A 24,522-nucleotide genomic window follows, 5' to 3' on the forward strand; every position below is an offset into this window, starting at 1 on the left:
AACTTGAGGTCGGCGTAATGTGTGCCCAGACATATTTTTCCTGACGTAATATGCTAGAGAAATAGCCATCATAGGGGAATGATTATTCAACCATTTCCTGCAGTGTGGGGCAGCCAGTGCACATCTGTAATCAGTCAGTGTTATTGTGGGCTGAGTTGTGTGTACACGCGTGTTTGGTGCCATATGAATGACTATATTTCATCGTTTTGCAGTGTGAAGTGGCTAAGGCCCGTAGAAAGCAGCTCCACCCAGGGACAAACCACACTTGTGGCTGTTTGCCAGTAAAACACGTGACCTCGAGCAGTTTCTAGACCACTCTGGTTTTATAAGTGTGTGTGTGTGTGTGTGTGTGTGTCTTGTGTGTAATCCTCATACATTGTATCAGCTGTAACTAGGGCATGTATTTCTCTGTGACCTTGAATATCAGCTGACAGCTCACATGGATTGTATACTGTATGTAAACACCATACATATAATGGTTGACTCTCAGCCTGCATGTCAACTCCCATTAAAGATCACAGCTGAGGGAGATTTATGTGGTTCTCAGTTTGGACATATAACAGATTAATAGTCAAGTAATTGATTTGTTGATTGACAGAAAAAGTCATTATTAAGTCATTTTTAAAGCTCAAATTGCAAATAATTACTGGTTCCACTCTTTCACAAGTGAATATTTTGTGTTTTTCTTTGTCTTACATGATAGTAAACTGAATAGATTTGGGTTTTGAACTATTGATCAGAAGAAAACAATACTTTTAAAATGTCACCCCAGGCTCTGGGAACTTCTAATGGATAATATTTTCTGACATTGTAGAATTGATTAATCCAAAAAAGAATCAGTAGATTGATCAGTAATAAAAATAATCATTAGTTGCAGCCTTCATATGCAAATGCACATATTAATAATCATGTTTTTGATAAATGCCTTCGTCTTTGTGAAATAATAGATTAGAACTGGTTCAAATAGTAGTATAAAAAAAACATCATTAGTTCCTGTTATCAGTTTTCACATGACTGCCTGTGGCAGGACACACACACACACACACACACACACACACACACACACACACGCACGCACACACACACACACACCCTTCTTACGTCAGTGCTGCGTGCACCCTGTGAAAACTGAAGCAGGAATCCTCTTCTTTCTGCATTTGTAAGACCCTGCTGCCAAAGTCAGTGGAAGGTTGTTGGTTTAACTCTTTCATCCCGGGAGGAGTTCTTCGTCTTTGAAAAACACTGCAGAACGTTAAATACAGTCTCCGGCCAACAACCCTGCAGAGACCACAGAGGGGAATATTCTTTCCACAGCTTTAATTCACGTGGGAATGTTTTAGTGCCTTAAATTGCAGAACCCACATCAGAATCTAGGCTCCATTAAAATGCTTTCCAACCTCAAGGGAAAATGCCTTTTATTCTATGCTGATCCATGCTGTTTAAACCCTCCAGACCTGCAGGAATGCTATAGCACCTTTACCCTCCAGTGCCCCAGAGAGACCTATATAGGCTACTGTGTGTGTGTGTGTGTGTGTGTGTGTGTGTGTTAAACCTTATGGACTCTAGGGGCTACTGTATACAGTATTTCCGACAGTTAGTCTCCTCCATAGAAGATGGATTAACCCTTTTAACTGGTTTCCCTTAGGCTCTGACGTCATGGGATTGCTTGTGTGTACGTGTGTGTGTGTTTGTGTGTGTGTGTGTAAATGTGTGTGGGTCTGACTCTAATCCAGATTGATGGGTTTCTTTCCCATGACTATATGGTTTAAAATTGTTGCCCCTAGTTGTATGTCATATGAAGACGCTGGGATTTGTTTTGTTGCTTGTAGCAAAATCTGTTCACACGCACACGCTGAAGAAATAAACTGGATGCTTTGGCTGAATAGTTGCGTGTGTACCGGAGTGTGTATGTGTGTTTGTGCACAGGTTTACAAGTCCGTACATGTGTATTTGTCGGTGTTTGTTGTCTGTCAGTAGCCTTTGTTCCTTGGAAAGAAATTGCCCCCTAGCCATAGTGGTTACAAAAGAAAGTTGTTTCAGGTAATGGCTGTGTGTGCTCCTGTCTCTCACTTTCTTAAGCAAACGCACACACACACACACACACTTCCATACATACAGAGGCTGCCATTAAAATGTCTTCTTTTCTTTTTTTTTTCTTCTTTTACCATGTGACATCAGTATGCGGAGAAAGAAAGATAGAGCAATTTCTTTGTTGACTTCACTTAATAGCCAGCTGACCACACAGCTACACACACACATCCTCACACCTCTACACTCTTTGGAGAACATAATGTAGGTCCAAAGGGGTGTGCGAGGGGAGAGATGGCGGCAGAGGGAGACTTGCCATGGAGGGATGGATGAAGAGGAAGATGCAGAGCGATTAGGGGAGGAGGGATGGATGGACAGAGGTAGAAAAGGACAGGGAGGGGGGTATCGATGTGTGCTCAGTTACTGTAGCAGCTGGAAGGAGACGGACAGAAAGAGGGAGAAAGTAAAAAAAAAAAAAAAAAGAAAAGGCAGAAAAACGGGTTATTGACGTGCGCTGAGCTGCAGGCAATTTAGGCAGATCGGGAGGGAGAGAGCGAGTGTGAGGGGTGTTATCTTTTCTCCTGTGTGGATCAATCAGATGATGTAGTGATAAGACTGTGGATTACACCGCCATTTACACACTCCCCAAGTGTGTGTGTGTGTGTGAGTTTACCGACTCACACATGTGTGTGTTGGCTCTTGTTAACACACACTAACGCACATTCAGTTCCACACTTTAGCAGTCAGTCAGAAACCTCTCGTCTGACACGCATGTTTCACACTCACACGTTTGGTCTCTATCGCCAAAGCAGCATCCAAAACAAGACTTAAAAAAAAAAATGAACACACAAATGTTAAGAGCTGGAACAATCGGTCGATTAATTAATCAGTTGATCGACAGAAAATGAATCGCAAAGTGTTTTATTTTGATAATCGGTGAATTGTTTTGAGTCATTTTTTGAGAATATATGTCCAAATTCTCTGGTTCCAGCTTCTTAAATGTGAATATTTTCTGTATTCTTTAGTCCTTGATAATAGTAAACTGAATATCTTTGGGTTGTGGACTGTTGGGATAAAAGAAGACGTATTAGGTTGCATCTTGGGCTTTAGGAAACAGTGATGGACATTTTTCACCATTTTCTGACATTTTATAGACCAAACAACTAATTGATTAATTGAGCGAATTTATCGACAGATAAATTGGTAATGACAATAAAGATTATTTTTTCATTAATAATGGTGACTATTATTAATTGTTTGGATGAATTGATGAATATGAAATGTCAGATGTTCATTTTAAAGGCCCATTACAATTTCACAGTTTCAAATAGTTTGTTTTGATGTAAATCAGAGAAAGAAAGCAAATCTTCACATTTGAGAAGCTGGACCAAGTGAAGATAAAACATTTTTGATTGATAAATGACTTCAATAATTATCAGATTTCTTGTCAATAAGTTTTCTGTCCATCGACTGATTAATCGACTCATCATTTCAGCACCAATCAAAGCATACTAAAACTAGATTCACTTTGAAAATGTCCATGATAGAGAAAATGTGTTACAAACTGTTCATTGTCCACTTTAACCTACTTCATAGGGGACTGATTATACTTTGTGTGTGCGTGTGTGTGGTAAGTGGTTAAGGCATCATATGGGCCAGTGGGTTGCCTGGGGTGATAGTCCCCTTGTGACATTGGAATGCTCCAGATATTGTCACATGGTCACCAGCATTACCGCCGTGTCACTGCCGTGACTGAACACTCTACAATATGCTAAAGCTTTTGCATGGTGGGATTCTGTTTGGGAGAAAGAAGGCTGTGTTTATGAATGGGCCGTGTTTGAATAGGCTGCGTAACATGTTGGATAATCAAATAAAAGTGTTTAAGTTAGATGATGCACCCTCAGCCCTCTCTGCTCTCCCACTGTTTTATGGAATTCAAGTAACAAGTGGAGTTTCAGGCGGCTCTGCTGCTTTCAAGCTTTGCTTTGTGAGGCGTCCTGGGGAATCACTTGACGTCTTAAGCTTGATCCGGCCCCGGACCTTTGTTCTGTTTCGCTTTGAACTGTTTAACAAAAACAAGGCTACAAAATACGATAAAGGATATAATTTAAATCATACATCACTACTGTCACACTCTGGATATACTGAATCAGAAGAAAACTGTACAAGATCAAATAAACTTTGTGGAGTTTTAGAATGAAAGCCTTCACACTTATAAAGGAAGAAAGTGAACCTGAAGTGCGTTTGTTATTACAATCCTTCTATTTCCTTCTCTTCACCCTTCACATTTCTCACACTAAGTACCAAAATAAACACCTTGATTTGTGTATTAAGTTTGGTGTGAGAAAAACACTCAACACATCACCCACCACCTTTCACAACCATACATTTGTAATGATTTTTTTTCATATTAAGGTAGATAATCAACATTATAAAATGATGCTGATGATGTTTTGAACTACTGTCAGGCCTCTTGTCTGATCCTTGTCTTCTCTTCTTTCCTCCAGCCTTTGCAGATAGACGATAACTTCTGCGGCCAGGACTTCAACCAGCCTCTGGGGGGAACCAGCACCATCGAGGGCATCCCGCTCTTCATCGACAAAGATGATGGCATGACCTCGGTGGCGGCTTACGATTACCGTGGCCACACTGTGGCTTTTGTCGGCACGCGAAACGGCAAGCTGAAGAAGGTATGAATGATAGTTTTTTTTTTATTTACGTGTGTGGATTTCCCCTTTTCCACTATAAACAGAACAAAGTGTTGTTTGTTTTTTGTTTTGGTTGTTTTTGAGCGTTGAAGTTGAGAAGTATTTTCTGCTTGCTTTTTGTAACTTGTCATTTAATATAGCCAAAGGGATGTAACTCATTTATGGACATATGTTTCCTGTTTTGTATGACGAGTAGCTTGTCAGCCAGCCAGTGGTGTTTGTCAGGGTCGTCACTGAGTGAATCTGGGTTAAGACTTAATCGTTTTTACACCAATCACTGCACAAACACTTTTTTTATGCCAGGATTAAATGCGTTCAGCACCATTTTTTTCTCATGAGCGGCTGTTTCCAACAGGACACTTAAGTGCTTCTTTAAAGCCTGTTTCATTTAACAAGTAATGTAAAGCGAGTCCGTGGCTATTCCCTCGTTGATTGTCATGTTAGTCACGTCAGACATAAAACGTTACTGCCGCGCTGTGTCCCAACACCGCGTACAGCCTCGCCTCTAATTTTAAGAGCTCGCCTTCAATCAACCCAACAGCTATGACCGGTGAAAGGCTCAGCTGTGTTGTGTCGTCTTTTTTTTTTTTTTTTTTTTTTTTTCTGCTCAGCTGTGCAGCACTGACTAATTCGGGTGGATAGATTGAGGGAAGGACAGAGGATAGAGTAATGATGGATTGATTTCTATTAACTCCTTTTTAGAGTCTGATTTCTAAAAGCATTAATGGATTGTAACTTTTCTTTGGAGAGCAATTTTGGAGTGAATTTCTGTACGATCACAGTGATGTAGCTGTTGTACCCTCACGAGGAGGAATGAGAAATCTCTTCGGGTGAAATCATGTTAACTGTACATTCAAGTAACAGAGTGGCAATTCTCTGGATTGATACGGCTGACTTGTAAATAATTTGTCGTGTGTATGTTAGCTGTACACTCTTACAATATGCTATAATTACAATTCTGTGTGTAATATGCTTGCGTGCAGCTTGTGTATTTGTTGCTGTGTCTGTGTGTGTGTGTGTGTGTGTGTGATGTCTCCAGTCTATGGAGGACAGAGCTCTCGGGGTAAATGGTAGCTCATTAGAATTCACCCCGTTTCCCTCCACACTGCTCAAGACCTGTCATCCATTCAATATTATGAATGTATAATCAGCCCATGTGTTTGTGCGCTTTTAATGCGCGTTTGTGTATGCACGCCGTGTTTGTGTGTTTGTCACTCACAGTACGCATAATAATGTGTGCGCTCGCGACGGCGCGGATCCGTGTGCGTACGCGCGCGTTTGTGTTTATGAGGGAACGAGAGACAACAAACAATACAATGTTGACTAAGATTCAGCACTGTGCATTTGTCAAAGTGACACCCATTCACTTAGCTTGGCAACAGTCCCTTTATTTATTTAGCTATTCTCTTTTCTCCCGCATTGTTGTGCACTCTGGCTGAGGTGTGTGTGTGTGTGTGTGTGTGTGTGTGTGTATGGAACATCACCTGGGAAAGCAATGCTACAGTTGGCTGTTGAGGTGTGTTGTTTTTTTTAATGCCTGTGTGCATGTAACAACAGAGCTTGGAGTTCTTTTGGCTGCCTTGTGGTTCAGAGAGGAAACCCTGAAGAAAAAAAAAAAAAAAAAAAACAAACAAAAAGAAATCTGGTCTTGGAAAATCTTCAACTTGCATAGAAAGAACAGTATCTAAAACCTGACATTTGAGCACACACATTCACACAGAGATTCACAGCAGTGCCAGTGTGTCCTGCCGTTAAGAAAAACTCAATGAAAATTGTGACAATAAGGGAGAAAGACAGAAAAGGCAGAGTAGTAAAGAGACAGATGAAATGGGGAAAAAGAGTAACCGAATTAATAGTCAGCGATCGGGCCTCTCTGATTCGGCAGACGCTCGTCCTCCTCTGCTGTGTGTGTGTGTGTGTGTGTGTGTGTTAGTGGGTCAGTGTTTCTATGAGTGATTTTATTTGTGCGATTATTATCTCATTAGCAAAATAAGTAGTTTGACTCCTGAGGATACGTTTCTACAGGATTATGTTTTTTAGCATCCAACAGTTTTGTGGGGGCGCACGCAGACCATGATGTAATGACGGAGCATGTTCCCCGTTCTTGCACTTGTCCTCTGGAGAGCACTAGTGTTGAATGTTGTTTATATAGCCATGCCTGAGGAGCTGGAAGGGAGAGAGGGCTAGGAAAAGAGAGAATATTGGTAGAATGGATGAATGCGCTTGAAGGAGGAAGTTTTCTGGCATGTTGTTCAGTCACAGTTTGAGAGAAAGAGCGGGGAATTGATAGAATTTGTAAATGGCTGCGTAGATATTATTGAACAAGCATGTACCGACGGGATTTTTTTCCTCTTCAGGATCCTGGAAAATGTATTAAAAAACATTATTTTACATGTAAGATCATTTCTTTCTTCATTTAGTCAGACTTGAAGTGTTTTGATATCATGTTCAATCTACAGTCAGAGTCTATTTTTAACCGACTATACAGCCTCTTTGGCTCAGCCTCTCAAGGTTGTCCACAGCTACAAGATAGTGGCATAAACAACATGTTCAGTGCACTAATGAAGTCCCTCTGTGCTTTGGTGGCCACACACACTCGCACACACACTCTCACGGGGGAAGCTTCTACTAATGAGTCCTGGTTTGATGGGACGTAGATAGGAGAGATACAGAGGAAAGGAAGGGAGATAGAGAGAAAGATGAGGCAGATAGAGAGAAGAGCAACGAGAGGCGGAGAAGAAGAGGAAGTGATGAAGAGAGGTGATGTCCACTGGTGTGATTAACTCATTCCAGCGGTCATCTGGATACCGCTGCGGTCAAGGACACAGCGGCGAGCCGGCCATCCGCTGCACTTAATATTTAGGATTAAAAGCCTCCATTCACTTTGACTGTTTCATTATCTCTGTCTGCTTGGCTTGGCCTGTCATTGGTCAACCGCGTGTCTGTGTTCATCTGTCAGCAGGCCAGCTTTACATACTGTTGCATATCTCACTCTCTCTTCTCTCCTTTTTTTTTTTTTATGTCTTCCTGTCTGAAGAAGCACTGTAACTAAGCCACTTCTGTCTGCGGAGGAAAGCAGTCAGCAGATGGACATTCGAGCAATTTGGCCAATTCTCTCGGCCACTTCTGCACATTAAAGCACTGTTGAACATTGACAATGAAAGGGCATTCACCGTGACTCGCGCACACACTTGCACACGTATACAAAGTCTCAATAGGTGGTCTGAGGAGATGAGACAAAAGGGAGGATCCCAGGCGATAATCCAATACCTATTGTAAGCCCTTTTTTTTTTTTAAACCACACACACTTACACACAAACATGAGTTAGGATTCCTCAGCTGCGCCTTCCATCGGGGGCCAATGTGAGCCATCTGCTGTGTGCATGTGGCCAGTGTGCCATGTGGTAGGAGCCCCCAGTGCCCGCTGTGTGCACCTTGTGGCCGTGCCAGGCTCAGGTGGGTGGGTGCGGAGGTGCCGTCCAACCCCCATTCATCTCATCGGGGCATCAGTGAAGAAAACCCAGAAGCTCTAGGTACAAGACTAATTGGAAAAGTTAAGACAATCATTCTATTTATATAAACATTTCAAAAAGTTTTATCATTGCAGTATAAAAGTCCTTCAAAGGGCATTTGTACTTAGTACCTTGTGGTTAGTGTGAATGTCTCATAACCAAAAGATAACACGACTGACCTCTGTACCAACCAAAGTGTTTCCATTACCTAATCAACATTGGTTCTGGTGTCCTCGAGCAAGAACATGATCCCCTATCAGTTAACTCATTATAAAGGATGAGAGGATGACGGCATCAGCTAAGCAGCTACAATCTACACATTAAGTGCCAGATGGTATTTGACATGTTGTACTTGCTCTACACACAGTAGGCCCCAAGAAGCCACAGTTGGGTTTTTATGAACGATGGCTCTCTAGTTTTATTTGATCAAAAGGATGAGAACCAATATTTAATGTAGGCATGAGAAACTCTTAAGCTTTGTATTAAATATGGTAATACAAAATAATCACAGGAAGACAGTTTGTCCTGGGGATGATACTATAATTTATACTCGAGGTTTGTGCTTTGCCCAAACTGCATTAAGTACCTTCAGCTCTTTGAATGGATTCACAGACTTAGTGTTGAAAATGTAAAACACTAGATTTAAAACAACTTCTAACCTTTGTAAAACCTCACTAACCTAAATTAGACTATCCCAGCAATTACAATTAAACTCTCTCTGCAGCTGCTTGACCAAGAAGCTTTGATCAGTTCTCTTTTCTGTAAGAGTTTTACTGTGAAATACAAGCAGGATGTGCTTTTATGCTAACTTTAGCATTTGTGCTTTGTGTTTTGGGGGTATCTTTTCATGTCATCTTGTACATAGATTGTTTTCATAGTACATGCACTGGTCACATGGCATTCTAGGGGTTAATAACAAGTGACAGGTTGTCGTTTCTATGTGTATATCGCTGCGTGAGGTCACTGATGTATTCCATGGGGACCGCCGTTGTCACCATCAGGAGACTGTGTCACAGCCTAATTGACTGACGATTGTTATTCTACTGGTGCATAATGCTGCCCTGTGTGTATGTGTTTGTGTATGCGGGCACGTGTGTTTGTGTTTTGCATTTAAATGTGTGTGTCCACCTCCCAGATTTACAGACAGGACCTCCACCTAAAAAAAAAGGAAGAAAAATAAACACACTGTGGAAACACACCAGTAACATTTGACCAGTAGTTACAGTCAGGGAGGTTTTATGATAGAAAAGCTGTGTGACTGTTTATGTGTGTTGTTATCGTTCTGCTCGATAAGTTACTAATCTTAAAATCCTCATCAGAAAATATGGTCTAGAGACTTTGTTCCTGTGTGTGTGTGTGTGTGCGTGTGTGGGTGTGGTGGGGGCGGGGGGGGGGGTTGTGTCATCATTTGGCTCAGCCGGCCCAGCCACGAGTTGGCCAGGGCAGCAGCACAGAGGCTGGCTTTGTGCAGGCGTTTGGTCGCCCTCGGTCATTAGTTCACACAACTGCATGCGGTCACACACACACACGCAGAGCGGATGAGAGAGAGACGGGGGAGATGGAGATGTGGAGAATGATGAAAGGGATCAGATACGTCTGGGGGAAGAGAAGTTAAGACCGAGCGTTCAAGACAAAACAGATAATTTACACTTTGCGTTTAATACTGAGTTTTTCCACTTAATTTAGCTCTTTCCCAGAGCGCCATCAGTCATCCAATCTTATCAGGATGTTCTCAAATTAACAGCAAAATGTGTCATTTTCTGCAGCGCTTTCTCCTTTCTCCCCACAGCACAGCTTTTAAATGGCGTTTCCCTATTACATACAGCCCAGTTAAGCCATAATGTGTGAGTGTGACAAGCCAAGCATATAGAGTATATCTCTCTCACCACAAGGACCATCTCTTAGCATGCAACCTGGCATGAAATAAACAGTCAAATGAACTAGCTAGCCAGCTAGCTTCTTGTAGCCATTTACTGCCTAACCAATGACGCTCAGGGCTACCACAGCTGGACTCAGGGTGACTGAGAGTCCATGTGTGTATATATCTGTGTCAGAAACACTGTATATTTGTCAGGTTTTGAGAATTAGTGTGTTTCCTGTATTGCGTGTGCATGCGTGCGTCCTGTTGAAACATGTGGATATGAATTATCTCTCATCATCACCATACCGGGTCTTTCTCCCATCTGTTGGCATGTCCTCTCGTGCGGCTACACTCCACCTAGCACAGCACACAACATCTCCTTGTGGCCGCGCACACACACACACACACACACACACATTTATACATAAAGACACACTTAGGCCTCGCAGGTTGCAGCAATTCATACAGTGAATATGAGATATATTTGTGACGTCAGGCCTTGGGTGCTGCCACCTCTGCTTTATCGTTGTGTAACAAAACAGCTATATAGATTGTTGGATGTTGTAAGCTTAAATAATGTCTAAAATGCATCCATAACAGTCATTCTTACTGCAATAGCCACTGTATAACCACAGTTATGAATTAGTAAAATGAATCATCCATCGCTTCTTCACGTCGCCTCTCCGCTTCTGTTCTCCCTCTCATTTTCTGTTTCATCTGCTGCTCACATATTCTCTTTCCGCTCTGTCTCTGTCTCCTCCTGTGATCAAAGATTTCTCTCCCTGATAATAGTTGAGTGTTGTGTATGCGTAGAGACGAGATGCAGTGATCGCTATTTTTCTCTAATCATTCCCTCTCATTAAAGAGAAGGGCAGAGCGTGCATACACGTACACATACGCACGCAGAGTGTAGACATCGAAATGTACATGCATGTGAGTTTGCATGTAAAAGTAGGTGCGCGACTGTGCATACACGCACACAATTTCACATCTTAGAAAATGGGTTGTAACACTCACGTTGTAAGGGTAGACATTAATGAGGGGTCTTCTTAAAAGATTTAATGCCACCCCATCTCCTACACAGACACACACACACACACTTGCTGATCCACCCACACAGTCTCATTAAACCAGCGTCTCTAACTCCACACCTTTATCCTACAAGAGCCTCATCTGCCATAATGATCCATATTTCCTACCTTACTAACAAGCGCTGGTGACTTTAAGGGACACTATGAATTGCTGCAAGTTGATTATCCTCTTATCAATTCCTAACAAATATCTCTTCCTAAACTCGGAGCCAACTATTACCTGGTAATTTCACCACTGCAGTGCTAAATGTTCAAAGCTAATCACTTTTAAAGCACAGGATAAGTTACGGTGGGCTCCTATGTTAGCTAATGCCATTGATGAGAACAGTTCAGTCCTTGATAATCTCAGTGCTAATGCACTTCAGCCCGCTTCAGCAGAGTGTGACTGCACTGCGCGGCACTCATTCACTACCTCTGCGTTCCCATCCTAATTCGCTACTACCAGGGGTTAATGAGGCAAAGTGAGGAGTAGATAGAGAGAGGGAAAAAAGCTGAGAGAAGGCCGGGAGAAAAGGAGACAGAGGGAAAAGAAAGAGCGAGGGAGATGAATAATAAATGTGCCATGCTAGAATCCATTTTTAAGGGAAGATTAGAAGAGTCTGGATGCAGGCTGGGATGCTCACATGATCCAAGTGAGGGCTAGGCCAGCCTGTTTCTAGGTCATCTCCATTAGACATCTCGGGATAGAACATCAAAGAATCCCTGATTTTAATAACATATATATGTGCAAAGTTAGATGTTTTAAATTGAGTTTTTCTTTCAGTTTTCAGTCTTACTCATTTGTCAGGAAGGGTTATAACCTGTGGTATTGAGAGATATAAGGTTCGTATGCCTTATTAGGCACGGATGGAATTTTTGTGTACATTATCAGGCTGTTGATATCACATCATAGCTCTAAATTAAATATTTATGTCATGTTTACAGTGAGCGCTTGTTGTTGTTGACATGGGACGATGTTTATTTGCCTGTAGAGAGGGAAGTTGTGGTTAAGGAAGGGAATTTAGTGTCCTGGCATAGCCTTGTCCATGCCAGCTGACTCAGCCAACAACACACCTGGTGGATGGCCCGGTGCCAAGACTCCATGAGCGCACTCACTTCTGGCAAGACACACACACACACACACACACACACACACCCCACACACGTGTACTGAGACCAGAAGGGATGTCATATCTCAAGCTAACAAGCCAAAATGAGCACATTCATGCAGGTATATACAAACCTGGACTCACACTGGGGCAAGTTGGACGGCAGCACAGTGTCCAGAGGGTTAGGCATGAGTGGCACAGTGGGTAGAGATTACCTTTGGCCCACAGTGGCTGTATCTAACATACAGGCACACACACACACACACACTCACACACGTCTCGCACACTCATTTCCTTGCAATTAAGCCCAGCTGATCACAGTATATGCCTTGGCTTCGAAGAGACTCTCTTCAAATGGCTGTGCAGCTCTCTACAAGCCCTTAACAACCATATAAGGAAGTGACATAACCTCTTAGCCATTAAGTGGCAGGACTGATCAACTGTTTACAGAAAGACACACTTAGAAGTAGGAAACATGATAGCGCGAGATGCGGATCTCTGATGCCTCCCTTAAATCTCTGTAAACAACAGGATGTGAGGAGCTTCATCATCTGCATTACGCCAAATGATGAGTATAAATGAGTGTAAATACATGAGTTACTATCAAATGAGCTAATCTAGCGTGAAGAATGCAGACAGCAATACACACAAACACACTCTCTTATGGGAAGCGACTGTAGCAGGCTTATCAGATTACCCATTGCCAAGCTAATAGATTCTTAATAGATTGTTTTTGATTAGTTCCTCTGGTTTAGTGACATTAAGATGATTAACGTTTGTGTACATACGCAGGTCAAAGACGCAACACGCATACATTAGCGTACAGTATTTGATTAGTTAGTAGAAAAACGCTATTGCTGGAGTGATTTTTCCAGTGTTTTGTTTTGAGTGTGTAACTCTGTCACATGGTTGTCATATGCTTTGGGAGCATTTCAGGGCCACAATGTTCAGGCTGGGCATAGAGTTTGCTCTCTCTCTCTCTCTCTCTCTCTCTCTCTCTCTTACACACACACACACACACACACACACACACACACACAGCAAAATACCCTTGAGACACACACACAGATGCACAAAAACAACTCAGAATTCAACAGCTCCCCATGTTAATCCTTCTCACACAGCATGGTGGCGTCTCCCACCGTCTTAACTAATTACCCCCCTGCCCTGCATCCGCCAAAGGGAATAGCCTTAGCCTGGAGCCTAGTCACAATGTTAGCTGGCTTGGTAACTTGCCCCCAGCCTGTCTGCTTTTAGCCCACTCGCCTCCTGACCACTGCTAGCCATCTTGCACTGACCTTGTGGCTAATCCTGTTAGCATAAGGGTTGGTGATAGCCAAGCGGAAAGCCAATCCGCCATGCTGGTCTAATGCCCTCTGGCTAATCTTTTAGTGTAACAGTTGGCTAAAGTGAACTTACTTCATTTTCTTTCTCATTTGTTATTTGTTCTACTGTGCCGGGTGGCAAGTCCGCTCTTAATTACTGAGTCGAGATTTCATTTAGTGCTAATTAAGAGGAGTAACTGTTGTACCAGCAGTGGCTTAGGCTCTTGTTTTTAACGTTAGCGGAGCTAGCAAAGAAACAGCTAATGGCTCTATTATTGGTGCAGCTGACCTTTTGGCTTTACCATTTCCATCTGTTAAGTCCTTAAAAATGAAGAATTAAGCATTTAAGAGGAGGCTCACTGGGCACAGTGTTATTCACTCTCGCAGAGGGTTATTTCTTTTTTTACCGCCTCTCTCTTTTCTGTTTCCCTGCATTCTTCCTTCTCCTCTCCCCATCCAGAGTCTCTTAAGTCTCAGAGACAGAGAGAGCTCATCTTCTCCTCTTCATGGTAAAATATTTATCCATCCTTTCCTTTGGTTCAAATGTTTCAAACTGATGGAGTCTTTAATTAGTCATGTATGCATCTATCTCTCTTCTCCCTGCCTGTCTCTTGTTCCCCCTTCAGCTCTAGTCTCTTTCGCCCAGCCCCTCTGTTTTTCTCTTTGATTCACTCACACCATTGCCACTCTCTTTCTGCTCCTCTCTTTTCTCCACGGAGTCAGTCATTAGCTGACTGACTGACTGACTTGTGCATCTTCTTCCTTTCCCTCCCCTTTCCACTCCCTCCCTCCCTCAGTACACACCCACTCTGTCCCAGCACAGCCTTTCTTTTTCTCCTCCCATCTTATTTTCACCCTACCCTACCTTCTTTACCCGCCCACCCCTTCCCTCCTCACTTTCTCCTCACCGTCTTTGCTAATATGGTCCTGGCCACAAATATCGGTGTGAGTTGCTGAATTAGCACACCAAGGTAAACAGACACTCCCAATAGCCTCCCCTCCCCAGTTTCCTCCATATCTTCTCCATAGCATTAATTGCACAGTGTCATCCTAAATTGGCTAACACCAATTAAGCCCTCACTATTATATTTAATTGGTCATTTAGCTTGGCTACAATTTGAATGCAGTGTCTCCCTGGAAATGGTTTAGTTGGCCTCCCGCAGCACATGTGGCCATTTCGGAGACAGTTTCCTCCTCCCTGTGGGTTTTACAATGGTCTGGCCAGCTACTGCCACTGCCAAGAACAGAGACAGAGGGGTGGTGGCGATTGTGTGTGTGTGTGTGTTGGGGGAGTAACAAATGGCAGAAGGAGAGATATTCTCCTCTGTCTACCCTTCCCTCTCTCTCGCAACCATCATCACACCCCTCTCCTTCTCCGCTCCTCCATCCATGTGTTGCTGGTGGATTAAGCTAATTAAAGCACCGCAAACAGGGTCTCCAGAGAGAGGCCGCATACACACACATTATTATAAGCGCACACACACAATAGGAAAAACAGGCAGGAAACATGAGAGCAAGCTCACATACATACAAAGACATGCACCACGCTCTACATGAACTAGCAGCAGATAGTGTTTGCTCGTGCCGTAACTGTATATTACAGTGTGGCCCATTATATCAAAGTATCATGTAAATACTTTATGGACCACTTTCTCATAGTGCAAACAGACTAAAACTGCTCTTCAGTGGATTTCTGTGGAGATGTAATTATTTGTCATAAGTGAAGAACTGAGCTTAAGTCCATGTAACTCCACGTCAATATGCATTACATCAAAGCTAACGCTGCATCCTCAGACTGTGTGCGCTCCAAGGTTCAGCCTAAGGACTCCAAACTATGTGTTATCATCCGTAAGAGCCTTGTGCTGTCAATTTATGGGTCACTGCAGTGAACTAGTGGCCTAGATATAACACAAGATCCTTTTACTTCAGCCTTGGTGTGTGTGTGGGTGTGTTTTTATGGGTGTGTGTGTGTGTGTGTGTGCATGATTTGAGAGAACACGGCTGGTAGTTTCTGTAGTGCAGCAGTCAGGGTGTTTTTTAGGACATGATTGATTTTGAATATGTATACAGCGCAGGTGAGTTTGTTCATACTTACCATACCATATATCAAACAAGTCCACACAAATACCAAGTGTGACTGAAGCTTTAATATGAAAGACCAACTTGTCTTTGGGACAAAAAAAGAAATGGGTGGGACAGATGAATGACATAACGGTGGACGGAAGGAAACCATTCATCCTGTCAGAGAAAGACAGGAAGAGAGGGAACGCTTTGTCACTTAAAAGAAATTCCTTTCCGGATGTTTCTGCTTTCAGGATATTGGCTGTGTCTCTGGAAAACTGCCTGCTTCCAGGGAAACCTATTGGATTACTGATAACCTTGGAATGGATAGGGCCATCACTGAGGGTGTGTATGTGTGTGTCGAAGAGAGAGAGAGAAGGGAGACAGTGATGGGCGGTGGGTTCAGCTCGCTTCATTCTTCTTCTCCTTCCTCTGTTTTCTATTCTTTCTCTCACTCGGTATTGTCATGGTTTCCTCTTATAGTTAAAGCAATGACAGGTCTGACTTTAAATATGTGTGTAGGTTTAGCTTTCAATGTTCCCTCTAAATTATTTTTGTCCTCCCGTGCCGTTGCGGGGGTATGGCTTTCAACTGCACCGATGCCCCCCGTGAGAGACCTGTTTTATTATTGCGCGGAAGATTTCAGAGCGTTCAAGCACACAACAATAAACACAGTCACACCCGAGCTCACACAAGCACCCACCCAATAATAAGGCTCCAATAACATAGGGGTCTTTACTCCAAGTTGTCTCCAAATCCCCCAGTGGCAGGCCTGCTCCTCGGTTGCCATGGCAACAGTAGTCAGGGCAGCCACGGCTAGCGATAGCGAGGAAGAGGAAGGATGAGAGAGAGAAAGAGAGACAGAGAGAGAAAGAGAGAGAGAGAGAGTCATAGGGAGCATTGATGTTTGTGTTGCAGGCAGGGGATTTGAACACAGTCACAACATTGAAACTGGGTTGATCCAACGTTGCTGAACGTTAGAGTTGCACCCAGCACAGTGCTGGGAGTGCGGCTTCAACTGGGGTTGGAAATAAGTGGGCTTGTAGGTCATGTTTACCCCTGCGTGTGTGTGTATGTGTGTGTGTGCATGTGTATTTGTATGTGTGTTGGGGTAGAGAGAAAGAGACAGAAGTGAGAGAGAGAGATGAAACTGCAGAGGCAGCACACTCGCTCATTAACTCCCTCGGCATGTTCATTCTGTCTTCATGTTTGTGTGCGTGCAGATGAGCTCTGTGTTTGTGAGGACATGCTCAGCCATGCACAACACAGTGGCTGTGAACAGGATTCAGTCCACATTCTCTGTTGCTTTAATATTACATTTACAATATAGGAATATATGATGCCAATGTTCCCAGTTTGTTATAAGTTAATAAAATGTGAGTGTTCTGTAACACTGCATAAAACAAGAACAGTTGAATCTTACTTAAACAGATATCCTACATTTTGGGCTTCCTTTAACATAGTTTAAAAGCTGTCTTACGCCCTCTTGACTGTGAATCAATATATAGCATTGCAGCATATAAAGCATTGCCATTGGCAGAGATGTGAAAAGAATTTAAGAGGTGAATCTGCTCTCATTTCCTCTCCTCTCCATATACAGTACCGAGTAGTGCAGCAGAGACTGGATGCACGACAAACAGGCAGTTAGTGTCAGGACTCCGATGGAAAATCCATAGTTTCATTACAGGCCCAGTGGTATGAATGTGGCCGGGAGGCGACCAAAGCTCTATCACAGGCCCTACGGGAGCCAAAATGGCTGCATTTAGTGATGCAGTGGAGTGAAGAGGAGGCAAGAGGGTCAAGACTGCCGCTGGGAATGAAGTGTGTTAGAGAGACAGAGAGAAGCCGCCAGATAAAGTTCATGTGCATTAACTGGCACAGCTTCAATTGTACCCCACTCACCTTCAGAGACTTCTGCCATACTGTGTGTGTAAGTGTGTCAAGGACCTCACAATATGATATGACATCAGTGCTGTGGGTCACAACATAATGCCCTTTATTACAGCTCAGATAGTGAGTTTATATAAAATACACAATGCTTTCTTTACGAGGTGATTTCAATGGCTAAATTGCAGACTTCTCTTTGCTATAATCCTTTAAAGAAGCTTGTAGTCAAATTGAAATAAACAAAGATAATGCACAGCTATTTGTTAATTGCAGCCCCATAAATAATAATGTGTCATATTACTGCAGTGATTCATTCTGAATATAATGCTGATTTCTATCTTAAATTGTCAACTTAAATCAACGGTACTGGTTTACTTTCTTCATTTGTCTTGGCATGAATGCTAATGTGACATAACGTGATACTATCATACTGGCACAGACATCCAAACACTCTCCACATCACGGCTACGCAGGGTCCTAAACTCATCTTTTTCATTTCAAGTACAGGGATCCCTCTGTTCAACACAAATCACAAGTGACTTCCCCTCACGCAGATCTTTCCCTTCTCCATCACTAAAAATCAAGCAGCGTATTAAAGGCACGCAGCCACTTAGAGTTATTGGAAAAGGCCGGAGGTGAGTTAATCTGGGAGAAGGTAGCGCTCAGGAGATCCAGGCTATTGTTTGTTCCTCTAGGTGATTAGAGTTAAGAGGAAGGCTTTAAGGGAAATTAGCTTTCGATTGGACCTTCTGATAAAGATGTCGGATTGTAATTGTTTGTGACCTCCAGGACCACCAAGTAAAGATCAGGTGAGACTTATTGTCCACAGTAATGTGGATTGAATTGAAAAAAAAAAAAAAAGTTGTTTATTTGCTGAAAGTTTTCTGCGCACACAATGTCAAAACAATAGGGAAATATTTAAATCTCCTCTTCTTGCTCCTCTTTCAAACCACCACAACCATACTGTAAGGAATGTGGTTGGATGGACGACCTTTGTTTTGGCCAATGATGTACTTAACTTGCTTATGTCTTATGTCTCTGACTCGAGCTCCAAGTTTCATGTTTTTTGTTTTGTTTGTACTGTGTTAAAACTGTACAAACAATCCTCGTTTTCTATATTTTATATATCTACCATTTCTAGGAATGGTTTATCTCGTGGCAGCTAACCCACTCGGACATCCTCCCATCCATCCATGCCTCCATCTCCCCATCCTCCTCTCTGGGCCCCTGATGAATTGACAGCTGTATTTTTGTCACATCCTCGCCTCCACGTGTACCTAACCAGATGATATAATGTCAAACCTTGGAAAAACAACCCCATTCCTCTGAGGAAGAGGCGAGTGAGGAATTGCAGAGGAGAGCTGGAGTGGAGGAGTAGGAGATGAGAGGAGATGCGACACACACACACACACACACACCCACACACACACACACACACACACACACTTAATCAGACTGATTGCTTGCGGCTCTGACTCCTCTCATTGCATCATCTCTCTAATGCATTGGTCCTGCATCACTCTCTCCCACTGCGTGTGTGTGTGTGTATGTGTGTGTGAGTGTATGTGTGTGTGTGTGTGTCAAAAAAAATAAAAAGCAGGGTCCTCAGTAAACTGGTAAAAGCCACAAAGGGCCATGTCCTGATGTTATGAAACCTTGGATGTTCACCAAAATGCATTATTGTGTGCTTGTTTACAGCCTTCTGATTCACATCTAGTCAAGTCTGTTGGATGCAACAGTGTTGATATGTAGTTAACATTTATCATGAAGTCACTCTGCTCAGAACTCATTTATATGGAGTCAATTTCATTAGCAGTCAAACCTGCATCCCTCAGTGAAACAGTTTGTGAATAACTAAATGGAGTATTGAATGACTGGATGCCTGGATAGATGGGTGAAACAGCTGAACAAGTGAGTACGCAGTGTTTAAAATGCACAAACAAAATGCATATTTCTGCATGTTTTCGCTTTAGTTATGACCCCCTTTAGAGACGCATACATTCACTTGCGAACACTCACACGCACTCTGTGACTTCTTCTTCATTCCCATCTCCTCTGCTCACAGAGAGCGATGGAGCCAGGAGCAATGCAAATTGGGTAAAATGTTCCGGAAAGTGGCTTTTCCCACTGGGACTTCTCAACTCCAGCTCTGAGTTAGCACTCTCTCTCTCTCTTTCTGTGTGTGTGTGTGTGTGTGTGTGTGTCACAGTTCCTACTTCTTGCTCTTGCATTTGTGGGTGTGTGAAAGCAAATTGTTCTTCATGTGCTCATGTGCATGAAAGTGTGTATGCCTGGATATGCGTGTGTGCGTGCGTGTGTTCTTCTCCGTTTCTCCCGGGCTGCCATGGGCTATGGACCGTCTTCCATGTGATTTTGCGGTGGGTGAAGAGAGACGGTGCAAGAGAGAAAGAAAGCGTGTGTATGAAGCAAACGCAGTGGTGGAAATTGAGGGCACCTCTCTAGTCAGACCCCACCAATTAGCTGCTAGAAAGGTCCAACTGGCTGTTAATTTGACCGCCGGCATAGACTGAGAATGAGACGGAGGAAAGAGAGAGTGAGAGAGAGAGAGAGAGAGAGAGAGCGGGAAGAGGAGGAGAGGGGGAAAGAAGAGTTTAGACTGGAGGGAGATATTGGCTTTTTTTTTTTTACTGAGTAGCCTCTGATATTTTCACAGCGCAGTGTGAAATCAGATGGAAAAGCTCATTACCTTCATTTTTTTGCACCCAGGACTTGTCAGTTGTTTGTCACTCAGAGTAAGACCTTCAGTCTTTCACAGTTAGTCTACATTGTTAATCCACTAAGTGATGTACACTGATATACTTGCGTGAAAAACATCACCCAAATACTGATATTTTCTCACATGAAAAGGTCACAGATGATTTTTTACATACTGATGGTGACCCACAGATATCCCGTTTCATTGTTTCCTCGCCTTTGTGTTTGATAGCTGGCATTATCTTCCACGAGCAGTTAAACCTGAATTATTTTGAGAACAAGCCAGAGTATTGACAAAGCATTTAACTGCCAAAAAAAAAAAAAAAAAAAATCCATGAATAAAAGTTAAAACAATCAAAACAATCCGGCTGCTGTTGAAGTCAGTTTGTTTGACTCGCTCGGAACAGTAAAACTCTGAGAGGCTGGCGGTTTTGAATGGCAAAAATAAAGTCTTTCATATGTTGCCAAGTCCCTTTTTATCGTTGAAGAACGACATCACATGCCCTCCTGTGAGCGTGAATCAAGTTTACCTCCAGATGAACTCAGGGCCTTGGTATGTTTTTCTGGTTTTTGCCGTCACTCCCACCATGTCCGTTGCGGGGGTTGTATTGTGCTCATTTGAATTTATTGCCCTCTCTGCATGAGTGAGTGAGTATGTGTTTGTGTGTGTGTGAGTATGTGTGTGTACCCAGTTAGGGCGGACAGTGAAGCATTGCCCTTCCACAAATGGGCTGTGGAAAACCTACAGGTTGGACCATCTGCCTCTTGCATGTGTGTTTGTGCGCGAGCATGTGTGTCTTGTGACTTTTTTTTTCTGAATGGAAAGGTATTGTCTATTCAAAGTTTGTGACCTGGCCAAGAGCAATTTACCCATGCACACACACACACACACACACAAACAGTAGATTTATGCAGCGGCTGACTCAACAGACTTGGCATCGGAAAACTTGGAGGATGCAGGGGAGGAAGACAATGGGACTGTGATATTTAGTTTTACTGGAAACGGCGCAGAGAAGAGGAAGAGGGAGAAAAGAAAGGCAAGGAGGGAAACTTAGCAGAAAAGGCGAGAGAATGGGCAGGGTTTTAGGAAGGCAGAACTGTAAATAGTTTAAGTACGGAGGCAGGGAATTAGGAAGAAAAGGGAACAAAAACAAACTGGTGAATGTGTGTGTGGACGGACACAAACACCATCTATCTCCGGCTACAATCTGTCAGCGAGGGGGGTTCGAGCTGCAGAAGTGAATTCATATTAGTAGCAATATTGTGTCGTAACGATGTGGAATACATTTTCATCATGGCACTTATCTCAACAGCCTGGCAAACGCAGCACCATTAGACGTATTTACATCAAATCCCTCCCTCTCCGCTCTACACCTCCCCTGTGTTGTTGTCTCCCAGGAGGAAACCAGCAAAGTGTGTGTTTTTAAACACAAGAAGCGAGCCACGCCATCTGTAACGCTCTCGTTTCTGGAAATAAGAATATAAGTCTAATTGAGCTTTTTAATTGTCCTCTAAATCCTGCTGGGCGCCCATGCTGCTGCTTAATGGCGTGTATGTGTGTGTACACGTGTATCCGGTTTGTTTTTGTTGTTTTGCAAGGAGTTTGTGTGTGTGTGTGTGTGTGTGTGTGTACGTCCACATGAGTCAGGAAGCAGGAGAAAGAGAGACTGCGTAAGAGCCATTCATGCAGGGGTTGGTGCGTCATCTCGACTCTTTTTAAGCCACTTTGAACCTATTTTTGTGTATAAACAACTGATTGCTTGCCAGTGTGGCAGTTCAGTTCTAATCTAATCACATGAATTACCCATTGTATGGCAGCAACATAGACTGTGTGAGGGAGTGGATATTTAATTTCTCCATGGCTTCAAGTCAAGTTAGCACAGCTGGAATAGAGTCATCAATACGTGTGTGTGAGTGTGTGTCACTGTATAATTAACACCACCTCCAATCAGGCCTTATCTCTTTGATTGCATGTTGGTGTAATTGTCTGTGTGTGTGTGTGTTTTTGTGGTTGTACACGTATGTGTGTGTGTGTGTGTGTGTGTGGGAGAGAGAAAGCAATCTAGGACGAAGGATTTCCTCATTTTTCTGTATGGACTACTTCCCATGCTCATACACACATCCTGTTGCTGTCTGTGGGGCAGTGGGAGAGAGACGAGAGGAAGCGAAAGGGCAAGATAAGTTGGCAGATGTTTGAGTGTGTGTGTGGGTGTGCATGAGAGAGAAAGAGAGAGAGAGTTAAAGAAAGAGACACAATAAAGAGCGCTTCTATAAAAAGCAGTCTTGTGACAGTCCAGTGCTCTCAGCTGACCGTCTGGAAACTTTGCTGTGCATTCTTTTCCTTTCGCCTATTTTGGTCCAAGGGGGGGGGGGGGGGAAGCCTTCTCACTAGTTGAGCATTTTCCATGTGTATGTCAATGAGGTGACGCACATTAACCCTTAACACAATTTTCACTTACTTCCACTCTTTTTAAAGCTTTATTTGAAGCACAGCGCCCTGCAGAAGGAGTCTGAGAGAGCTGGTTTAGAAAGCAGACTGCAGAGGAGGAGATAAGGGATTTAATGCTTAGTGACATGTGTCAGAGGCTGCTTTGTCAGGGGCACACAAACAGATACTAGAGCCGTCTCCGTAGATGCTGATGTTGGCGCACAGTATCCTGATGCCTATGCCATTTCTCATCAAGTTATACTTTTACACCACTCTGCTTGTACCGTACCACTACTTCTTTTTAGTGCAGTCGCAACATCAGCAAAAACACTGCGGTAAAATGTTGACATACAGAAAAAAAACTCCTGTATCTTCCTGGGAAAAGAAAACACTGATGAGACTGGTGGTTGGAGGGGAAAAAAACAAAACAAAAAACAGAGAAAAGCAAAGATTTATCTTTCAGGTCACGCCTCTTTTCTTCCTTTCAGTTCCTGCCTTGGATTGTATCCGGACTCTCATCCAAATTGAAACTGACAAATGGTCATCTTCCTTATTTGTCATCTGTTGTTGTCTCTCTAACGTTCTTTACTTCTGGCTTTCTCCTGCATTCCCCCCCTCTCTTCATACCTCCATCATGTCCTCCCTTTGCTGACATAGAGGAATGAGAGTTGACCCAGCTGGCCAACACTTTAGACAAACTCTGCTCTCCGTTTCTCTCTGTGTTTGCCTGTCCTTCGCTTAAACATGCACACACATTATCTGTTAGTAATTGGCAGCCAGCAGCCTCTGATTTTTAAAAGGCCTCACACTCATCAATCAGCTTTTCTCGAGCTTTCCTCTCTTTTTTTTCTCCTCCATCATTCCTCCTTTTATCTTTTCTGTCAATTCTTTCTGTTCTTTCTTTTTCAGAGCTGCCCTTCTCTCTGTTTGTACTTTGAGCCTATGGGACCACTCTAAGTTCAACTCTTTCAACACATTACAGCATAATATTTTAGTTCTGGTTTTGTGCCCTGTAAATCATTTGAACACAGTTTCCCTATGTGGGAAACACAAACTATTTAAAACAAAAGCCTCACGAAAACTTACAAAAGTTTGAAAACACTCACTTCCTGGTTTTCTTGGTAATGTCCCCGTTGATTTGAATGTCGCCAGATTTGTTCATGCTAATTGTATGAGCGCTGCCCAGCTCTGGATGGAATCAGGCACCCACAGAAACATGCAGCAAGTCAATTACAGCTTCTAATTGTCATAATTTGGCAGGAATGTGGTTGAATGTGGGTGGGCTATATCATCTGGATAGCTTTGGGTGTCAACCAAACCCATCCCCACCTCCTCTCCAGAGACTGCAGCCATTGGTCGGGAACCATTGTGTCACCATGGCTACAGGCCAAACCAGAGGCGGGGCATCTGTCCCCCACCTGGTCGTACCAGCTGCTCATGTGCTGCTGCTTTGGCATGCCTGGAGTGTGTGTGTGTGTGTGTATGTGTGTGTGTGTGTGTGTGTGCACCTCTGTGTTTGTTTGCACGTCAACCACAGTGGAGGCAGAGTGGTGTATGTGTGTGCACAGGAGTGTATTCCTGTATGTTTGTGCATACTGTACACTTCCTCAGTCATAGTCTATCTCTAACTGTGCCCTCTGTGACCCCGCAGTTACATAAGGCAGTGTAAAGTGGCGCTAGTTGTGTAGTCGAGGTATTAATAGATGTTATTTGAGTGCAGCACGCCAAGCTTGCAGCCCACATATAGAAGCAAACGATGTGTCTGCTCAGCTCGGTCCAGAGGCTGAAAATCTGTACCCACCTCCTGGTTCAGTGTTA

General features: G+C 43.2%; 1 protein-coding gene across 4 annotated transcripts in view; it reads left to right on the plus strand.

The window, feature by feature from the left end:
- LOC137181837 (plexin-A1-like) overlaps positions 1-24,522 on the plus strand; it is a 194,967-nt gene that overhangs the window by 49,741 nt on the left and 120,704 nt on the right. For all 4 annotated transcript variants that reach the window (XM_067587888.1, XM_067587889.1, XM_067587890.1 and 1 more), the window contains exon 3: positions 4,536-4,718. In XM_067587888.1, coding sequence (XP_067443989.1) covers positions 4,536-4,718 — 183 coding nt within the window. The remainder of the gene's footprint in view (positions 1-4,535; positions 4,719-24,522) is intronic.

The sequence above is a fragment of the Thunnus thynnus genome, chromosome 4 (genome assembly GCF_963924715.1).
Source record: "Thunnus thynnus chromosome 4, fThuThy2.1, whole genome shotgun sequence".
Lineage (NCBI taxonomy): Eukaryota > Metazoa > Chordata > Actinopteri > Scombriformes > Scombridae > Thunnus > Thunnus thynnus.